The sequence below is a fragment of the Buceros rhinoceros genome, unplaced genomic scaffold (assembly GCF_000710305.1).
Source record: "Buceros rhinoceros silvestris isolate BGI_N320 unplaced genomic scaffold, ASM71030v1 scaffold12617, whole genome shotgun sequence".
Classification (NCBI taxonomy): domain Eukaryota; kingdom Metazoa; phylum Chordata; class Aves; order Bucerotiformes; family Bucerotidae; genus Buceros; species Buceros rhinoceros.
Window position 1 is genome coordinate 74570 of NW_010421649.1, and position 9567 is coordinate 84136.

The window sequence follows — 9567 nt, forward strand, 5'->3', positions numbered from 1 at the left end:
TGGGGGGTCAATCCTCATAACCACAGGGAGTCTTGCTGAATCCAAGAGGTCTGTGTGCACCGTGGTGTGGATTTTGTGCATGCTGTCACTGGGTGAAGGCCTTGTTCAGTAATGTTCTGCTCTGGTTGCTAGAAGAACATGTATATATTCCTCAGAAATAGAGTTTTATGTGATAATATTAGAGCAGCTCTTAGCTTCATGGATATTATCAGATGTTTCTGAGGGATTTGCCAAATTGGTGTAATATGTAAAATTGCCATTTTAATAAGCTAGTCATGTCTGAGGGAGTAGGAATGAGCTTGTCCTGTACAGGTTCCAATTTTCAGAGTCAGAAAACTAAACACATCCTGGCATATTTTTTTCCATTTAGATTTTGGCTAGTACCAAACATCTCCAATCTGATTCAGCTGATTACTCTTTTATATTCTGATTGGAATATAATAATAGTGTCTTTATCCCCACAAGATCCCCATGAGGTGTCTTGGATTTTACCGAAAAACAGCACAACGTCAACCTTAGGTATTCTGACTATCTCTTTTTTTCTCCCAAGCTGCTTTATTTTACCCTTAAGCCATTTAATCAGAAGAACCCATGACAAGCTTCCTAACACTTTCCTGGTATGAAGTAGAACTGAGGAGGCTGCAAGTATGAGTTAGCAACCTCATGGCACGTAAGATTAAAGACAGGGAAGAAATTTGGAGTGTGCATACCTTTTCTATATAAGCTGCTTCTCCCCATAAATTGTGGGGTCATAATTTTATTTTCAGAAAATTAAACTACTTAGAATGAATATAAGATTCTCAGGAAATATATTCTGAATCAGTAGATACATTTCTGAACCAACTATTATTTATCAGCAGGGGCTTTAGCATCTGGTTGCTCCATTATAATTAACTAATACTATGCAAATACTGTTGCAGTGAATAGAACAACAACTCATTTGTGTTCGAGGGGAGCAGGGTGGCGAAGGCAGCAAGCACATGCAAATATTAATTTGCAAGAGTGTACAAAATGGCTCCTCACTACATTAGTGATTTGAACAATATCAGGAATTACTATTCCTTCTGCAGTCTTCGTCTATATGGGCTTTTCAGTATCAATCACCATAGCAACAACCACAGTTAGTAGTGAGACTGCAATTCAGCGGCATTATTCCCTCCATGGGAGGCCTGTCATTTTTTCAGAGCAATGCACTTCAAGGTCATCTTCATTTACCTCCATCTCTTTTGCTGTCATTCCTGGAGGGCGGCTTTCCGTGGGAAACCTGTTCTTCTAGGTGTGAACCCATGCTTTAAAGGCTGGCGTTTGACCGAAGAGCTCTGCGAAATATTCAGATATTTGGTAAGCACACTAATTGTCTGCAGACAAAAAAAATTAATTTAGGTACAGTTAAGCCTGAAAATAAATACTAGTTAAATAAATGACAGTTAAATGATGGCAGCGTTGGTAACCAGCCTGGGAGTTCCAGCTTAATGTAGCCTGTCTGAACTTTGTGACCTGCTTATCCATGGTCCAGCTCAGAGACTAATTTATATGGGCTATGGTAGCTGGGTTTGCACTTTGTGCAGAATACCTGGGCAGATGGCGCTCAGGTGTTCCATTCCTTCAGCCATGTGGAGCTTGGATCCTGAACTTCACAGCTTAGAAGAGTTTCTGAAGTCCATCAGCCTCTCCTGCCAGCATTGAAGCAGTGATAAATCAACAACAGATCTCTCCCTTCCCAATGCAAGTGTTAGTATGCACAAGTCATCCTTTGCTTTCTTTAGAAGATCCATTATCAGAATCAAGCAAACAAGAAATTTTGAGCCATGCTTTTTTTAAGTTACTTTGGGGAGGGTGTCAGAGAAATGCAGTGTAATAATTCATCTTATTCTCTTGTCTTCAACATCAGTAATTGCTGATCAGTAAAGTTGCCCACTTTACCACGTATTTTACCAAATGATCTTTCTTTAAGCGATTAATGTAATTTCAAGTGGAACTGACTTTTTTGGAGGAGAAACCAGTGAAATATCTGACTGCAAAGCTAGAAAATCTTCAAAGATCAGCAGTGCAGCAGCTATAGTCCATTGTACATAATCCCCAACTCCTTTAATGATGGATATCTTGGTTTATTTAGTATTTTGAGTTTTATCCAGATTTGAGGATCCATGATTGGTGTCCATTGTAAAAACATTATGTACAAATACATATTTTTTGAAATGACAGTTCTCTAGTGCCCTGTATCTTTAAAGCATTTTGCTTTTCTCTAGAAGCACTTAAAAAGCATGTGGTAGAATTATCTTAGCTCAGGCACTGTGCCAAAAAGTAAGGATTGTCCTTGCTGCACCAGGCTACTCGCTCAAGCCCCTGGTTAAATCCTGGCTCTGGGCAAGAGAGAACCAGCTGGTACTGAAACACTAACTCCACAACTGCAGTCTCACTCTGTTTTCTTTTTTTAAACTTCCTCTATCCAAAGACTGCTTCTGCTCCACTCTCCTCAAGAGATGTGACAAGACTGCAGCTGGAGGCTGCGAAGCAAAATCTGTGGCAGTTGTGCTCTATATATTGACGTATAGTACAAGGCAGAAATTAATGCAGAACACCTCGGGTATATATTGTCTGTAGGCCAAAGCACATGTACACTATCACTGAGATGTGATATTTTGCTTCCTGAACCTGTGAAGAACCTTAATGGATTACAGTTCTCTACAAAACTGCTTTTGTAATGATGCTTGTTTACTGCTTTGAAGCCTCTGTGCTGCTTCTTGATAAACATTTATCTTCTTGATAAACATTTACAAGATTTCTACTGGGATCACTTCATATTTGAAGTAGGTTTTGCACCTTAGAGTACGATGTTGATTAATTTCTTTGGCACCAAGGAAAGCCAGCTAATACTTGTTTCCTTTGTTTTGCACAAATAAGCTTAGAGTAAGATGGGTAGCAAAATCAGAGAATGCAAATTGCTCAAGTCAAAGCAAAAATACCCAGTGATCATTTAATTAACATTTGCACGTTTTCTATTGAAATGCTCTGGAGGCAGTGAAATGCTGTAGTGATGGGACTACCTAGGTACCCTGACAGATTTGTGAAAGGAGGTGTGAAGTAAACTGTCCCTGGGACTTTACTTACCCATCCTCATCTCTCTAGGTTCTATATAACACAATTTGTAGTGCTGTGTTTTTTAGGTTCTTCACCACTACACCATGCCACGAGGACCCCGAAGCAAGCATGCTTCCACTTGCCATGGTACAGAGGGATTTTAAGCAGCTTTTCTCCTCTGTGGCCTGGAGAGGAGAGCAAGTTCCCGAGTGGCTGGAAGCTGCACACTTTGTTTTATCCTGGTATGCCTTGCAGATTTTAACTATCAGATGATAATGAAGGGTGAGAGGAACTGGGCTGTTATCTGCCTTCCCATGGCCAGCAGGAGAGCAGCTGCACACAGGGACAGAGGTCTCTGTTGGTGGCGTGTGTGATCCAGAAGGAAATGTCCTGTTTGAACTGGCCTGGAGATGGTCAGTAGGTCTGGAAATGAAGAAAAGGGCATTTTTATTTCTTTAGTTCCTAGGAGGTGCATAGAGCAGCCTTCTGTAGTAAGGGATCACGTGCTCCCACTCGGAGCTGCTACTGGCTGCTAATGCACACACTGCAGTAGCCCCTGTGGTTGTACTGCTACAGTGGTAGCCCATCAGTCTTACTGGTTGTCCCAGCAGCATGTGGCTGCTGCAATTGCAGGCAGGAAGACCTGGGCACAAAGTGCTGCTCTTCTGTTTCCTGGGCCTTGTCCCAGTGCAAGCAATGCCCTGTCAGTGCTGGTGCTGCTGCCCCTGGCTTTAGCTACACCGGTGAGTTGCAGGGATTGATCCCCACCTAAGGACTGTGGTGGTGAAAAGAGGAAGTTAGCAACAGCCAGACTGCTGTCCTTGTTCAGTGGAGGGAGAATATGCAATCTCTAGTGCTCTATTCACGTTAATTTAAATTTTTAAAAGAAATAAAATAATCCTGACCATGCGATTTTTCTAGCTAGTAATTCTCAAGCTTCCCTGAGAAAGTCCTCATGAGAGATTACAAAAGCTGAACTGCTTCTATTTTCTGGCTGTGATTATCAGTAATTTTGTATCTGCACTGGGATTTGTAGGTGCAGAGGAGGAGCTTTTGTGCAAACTTCCATTGTCTGTATCCTACACATATGTTTATCAGTCGCTAGTTTGCCAGTGCAGCAGATTCTGAAGGGAAAGGCAGAAGGAGGGGTGGAGGTGGAACCAGGAAAACAATGAGGGAAAGAAGATGGGCTTGTTACAGTGTGGGGAAAGGAAATTAATGCACATTTGGAGTGTGCAGATCATTACAACCTTGCCCGAAAATTAGCCATCAAAGGACTATGGAAAATTTTGCTCACTGATCTGTTTGAGATTCATCAAAATAATGCCAGAAAAGCATTTTCTTCTCAGCCTTGATCTGTTGCAGAAGCTGTACATAGCCCTAGAGTGGTTAGGTTATACAACTGATCAGTAGGGTTAGTAGGTTGTTTTACTTCTAGTTACATGGTAAAGATAGCAAAGTATGCTTGGTGAAGAAAAGAGCAGGATTTGGGTGACAAATGAGCACTTTAATGGTCACAATTCTGCCATTCACAATTCTGCCATTCACAATTCTGCCATTCACAATTCTGCAAAAGAGGGGTATTTTTTAGATACTTCTCCACCAGACTGTGCTTGTATTTCAGGTTCTTATAAGAGAAATTCATCTCCTAATATTAGTTGTCTTGTTTCAGTTCCATTTGGAGAGGAGGAATATTAGCCCCTCCAAGGGCCAGTTCTTATCCCAAGGTAGGTGGCAGGAGTTGCCCGTTTGAGAGTATCTCTCTATATCCAAAATACTCAACAGAGTATGGGAGAAGCCTGAGAAACACACCTGGACCAGATGATACTTTGATGTCTAACACTAAGATGCTCCTTTGGTGACTGCACTCTGTTGCCTTTAATTGTGGATGGCAAGTTGGGCGCACAGCAGTGTGCAGCTGAGATTCTCTTTAACATTGATCCTGTTGGAGGGAGCTTGGGCCATAAGCAAACCTCTTTTTCTTCTAATTAGGCAGATTGCCACTTCGGTAGATACAGTAGCAGCTGGAAAACCTGGGACTGTATGGGACAGAGCACAGGGCAGGAGGGAAGAATATATGTGTTGGCACGCTTTGATGTAAAACTACAGGCTGCTTAGGTTAGTAAGTTTGTAAGCTAGAATGTAAAGAAGTATCCGTGTACAAGTGAACATGTTCTTAAGTGCTAGCTAATGAGAGTTTCATTCCCAGGTATAAAACAGACGTAATATTTTGGTAGAATACCATTGGGTTCCTGTCATTGGTTGAAAGCTGGGGGGTGACAATTTCTTTTCAGAGATTCTGCTTCTTTCCAGATACACTTGCACTTCCAGCAACTGGTACCATCTGAACTGTGTGGTTTATCATAGGGGCTCTGCAGATGTGACAGTAAAAAGTTCTGCTTCTGAAGACAAAAAGACTCCCAAGTCCAATGTGGGGAAGAAAAAAAAACACCAACCCCCCCCCCCGCAATGTTTATTTTAATTTATTTGTATATGTTTATCGTACTTACCGTTTATCAAAGCTATAACCTTCCTGTAGATGACTGAAACAGCAGAAGCAGAACAGGTTTTTATGTAACTTCCTAAATGTACTTATGCAGAATTTCTTCCAGGGATTTGGTTCCTCCATACCTTGTGGAGTACCTGAAAGTTTAATTTGAGCAGGCTTCCGTGGTTCAGCTGTCCATTAGGCTTGCAGAGGAGAGCACTCCACTCAGCTTCCTATCTGAGGAACGCCTCATTTGTATGTTAATGTTGAGTTGTGATTTCCAGGGAAGGCATTCAGCGTGTTATAAAGGGCCTTACTGGCAGATTGCAGCTAAATTGCTGCTCGACTCACTAAATATTTACCCTACACATCCCACTTAATATGTCCAAAACCAGGCACACTGTGAAATCCTGAAACCTGATTCTGTACTTGTGAAAGTCAGGAAGCTGGTAATGTCAGTGCGGAGCAAAGCGAAGTGCTGTGCAAGTCCACCAGCACATGCCAGTGCACCTCCAGCCCACCCCCACAATCTCCCTGCTCTTTCTGTGCTGTCACCCCAAATGCTGGGGCTTGCCTGGCTGCTCTTGCTTCCACACCAGGGCGGTGCTGCTGCTTGCCCCCCTCTTTTTCTACCTGCAGTTGTGCAGCCCTACTGCTCCTTCTTCTTCAGGGTGGTGCATGGCCCATAGAGGATGTATCCTATGACACGGCTGGGGAGGTGACCACTGCGACTTCACCTGCTCCCTGCCTTGTAGTTTACTATTGGGAAAAATATTTTGGGTGATGCTTTTGTACCCTCACTCTCCTTCTATCTTAGGTGTTCTTAATGTGCTAAAGCTGGAAGGTGGTGAGGGGTAGGTTGGAGACCTCACAGCTCACCTCTTTGTTTTTATTCCCAAGCCTGTTCTCCCAATGAGTTCCAGTGCAGTAACAAGTCGTGCATCTCCATCATTTTCGTGTGTGATGGTGACAATGACTGCGGCGACGGCAGTGATGAAAGAAAATGCTCCCCTCTGACCTGCAACCCCAATGAGTTCCAGTGCAACAATAGCGTGTGTATCCCAGAGCTGTGGGTCTGTGATAATCAGCCGGACTGCGAGGATCAGTCAGACGAGTCCGTAGAGAAGTGTGGCTACGATGCCAAGGCCCTCAACACCTGTGCGGCTCATGAGTTCCAGTGCAGCAATGGTGAATGCATCCACCTGAACTGGAAGTGTGATGGGGATGAAGACTGCAAGGACAAGTCCGATGAGCAGGATTGCCGTGAGTGTCTGCAGGGGTAGTGCAGGGCTAAGGGCTCTTCTTGGCGGGGGAAAGGGGTCAGAAGGCTGCTGCAGACTGTTTTAAGGCAAGTCTTTGATGTCTATGCAGCAACTGTTTGCCTGACAAGGAGCATTTGTATCCCAAATGTCATGCCTGGGTGCCTAACCCAGCAGGGTCAGGTATATTCCAGACCCCTTTTATGGTTTTTCCTTGAGGATTCAGAAAGCTGTTGGATGGTACTGTTTTTCAGAAGAGATCTGTTTCACTAGAAAGACAAGGAATGGAAAATGGAAAAAAATGTTCAAAGCCCTCAGGCTGCATGGTGGGGTCACAGCCAGGAGGTTAGAAGCCACGGTGCTAAAGGGAATATATGATCAGCAGAAAAAAAAATAATTAATTTTCTGCCTCTGAAGTTAAGAGTATACTGAACAAGGCAGTCAAGAGCAGCACCTCTGAAGAACCCAGTCTGAAATGGCACTTTGAGCTTGGCTTGATAAAGGCACACAGCTAATAAATAATGGATTTCTTTTCAGTTGGCTTTATGCATTTAACATAGTTTGTTGGTGTGAGTGGTATTTTGAATGTTCCATCCATTTTTAGCCACTAAACTGTTCAAGCTGGTCACTTACCTAAGGAGAAGAGAGAGAGGGAGACAAGAAAATAAGAGCAAAATGTTTTGCTAAAATATTCATAATCACAAGATTGAAATAAAATTCAATATTTACATAGCGGTATATATTTAGCAGCTGTGACATTGGACCACCTCTGGGGATGAAGACAGCAACCAGCTGCAGAAACCAGACATTTTTGCAGTGGTACCTAAGAAAACTTACAACTTTTGCCAGCACCATCTTTTCATACCCATGACAAGACTGAGTCCAGGCTGGTGAGCTTAGAGCAGTTGTCTCAGAGAGCCCTTCAAGGAGCAGTGGATCAGACTATCCCAGGCAGAGGGGCAGATATAAATTCAGTTAAATACAGCTTCTTTAGCAAGAAGAGAAGGATGTACTAAATCCTGGACAGCAGAGTTTACACTGGAGACCAGGGGATAGGCCGTAAGTAACCCTGAAGCTGCTGTGCCTTTAGAAGAGCCAAGGACTCTTTTAAAATAGAGGTGAGAGCAGAGTAGGAGAAACCAAATATGTTTTGTTAGAAAGAGAGCGGCTTTGACTGCTGGGTACAAGGATATCATCGCTGTCAACTCCCCTTGGATTACGTAGGATGTCTTCTCCTTCATCTTCAAGAAGGTGATACAGGAACTGACAGAGTTTTTGGGCAGCAGGTACCCAGGCAGTATTTCCAGGGTCTGAAGCATCGCAGGGACAGTGGAGTCAGGAGACAAAGCTGGTTCTTGGCATCCATTTCAGTACAAAGTGACTTTAGGAAAGCCAGGCAAGAGCATGTCCAGTCAAGGTGTGCTCTGCTGGTTGGGACAGCCTGTGTTGTTTTGTGCCTGTTTTCATTCCAAGACCTCCTGCAGACAATCCTATACTTGTATCCCCTCCAACTCAGGAGGAAGTAGCTAGGCCAACATTACAGACACAGATCAAGAGCTGGTGTCTGCTGCAGGGAACTCCCAGCGGAGCTGATCTCAGTCCCACAGGTTGTGCTTTACCTGCAGTGATGGCAACCTGGCAGGATGGCTGAGTTTAAGATAACTCAAGAGAGGGAAAGGTGAGTTCCCTTCTGTTTCCAGGTGGTAAAAGAGGGGAGCAGCTTACTGATGACGCTTTCCAATGAAACGTCTCTAAAATGTCAGTACCTGTTGTTCAACTTGAAAGGAGTTGGTTTATGCCTTTCACAGGCCCTGTTGGCTTTGACACCCTGCAGGGTGAGAGCAGTGGGACTGTGCCCATGTACATTGCCAAGGCAGAGGGACCACTCTGTTCCCCAGCTTATTTCCTTTCCGACAGACACCAGCAATACCCAGCTGAGCTCAGACTGCTGAGATATGAGACCCAAAAGGAACCATGGCTCTCACAGCATCCCTCAGCTACAGAGCAACTTCACCAAGTAGCGCCTCCAGATGCACCAAGGGCAGCCTCCCTGGGGCAGAGGACACAGCTGGACACCACTGCAGGAGAGTGCTGACAACCAGTGGAGGAAGGAGGAAATGTGGCAGAAGTGACTTAAGACAATTTCTCTCTCACTAGTGGACATGTAGCACCTGAGGTTTTTTTTCCAGTAAGTCTCAGTACAGCACAGTGTGCAGCTTATCTACCCAGGAGAAACAAGCACGTGGGCTGCTTCTGCTGCTTTCAGTCCGGTGGGCCAGGAAACAGTGGGACTCAAAGCCCTGTGCTTTAGCTACTGCAGTGTCCCCCTGCAAGGAGAGCCTGGTTCTGCCCTTTACACCCGTGCAAACAAGGAGTCACCCCAGTGGTGACTGGAGGTGCACAAGCCTGCTGCTGCTTACACCACAGGGAGGGGAATTGTGAAAGTAGGAGCCAGGAGAGGACCTGTGGCACTGAGTCAGCTGGGCTACAGCCAAAACGTATGTTGCTTCCCTATCCTGAACACAGCTGTTTCTGGGGTGCACATGCCTACAGTAAGACAGTGACATTTGAGCACTCTGGAAACTCTGCATCACTGTTCATCTGTTGGTCTGAAGAGTTCAGGGATTGACCTTTGTTATATTTTTCCCTCTCCAGAAATTCTCTTTCTGAAATCAGTATCGCATGGCACACAGCAAGTTACAGGTGTATGACACCGCTCCATCCCCTCAGCAGCAGGAA

General features: G+C 44.3%; 1 protein-coding gene across 1 annotated transcript in view; it reads left to right on the plus strand.

Moving 5' to 3' along the window:
• Positions 1-9567, plus strand: part of LOC104496612 (low-density lipoprotein receptor-related protein 8-like) — a gene marked incomplete at its 5' end in the record, with an annotated part of 68142 nt that overhangs the window by 43899 nt on the left and 14676 nt on the right. Inside the window, one exon of the mRNA XM_010139757.1 lies at positions 6470-6832. Coding sequence (XP_010138059.1) covers positions 6470-6832 — 363 coding nt within the window. The remainder of the gene's footprint in view (positions 1-6469; positions 6833-9567) is intronic.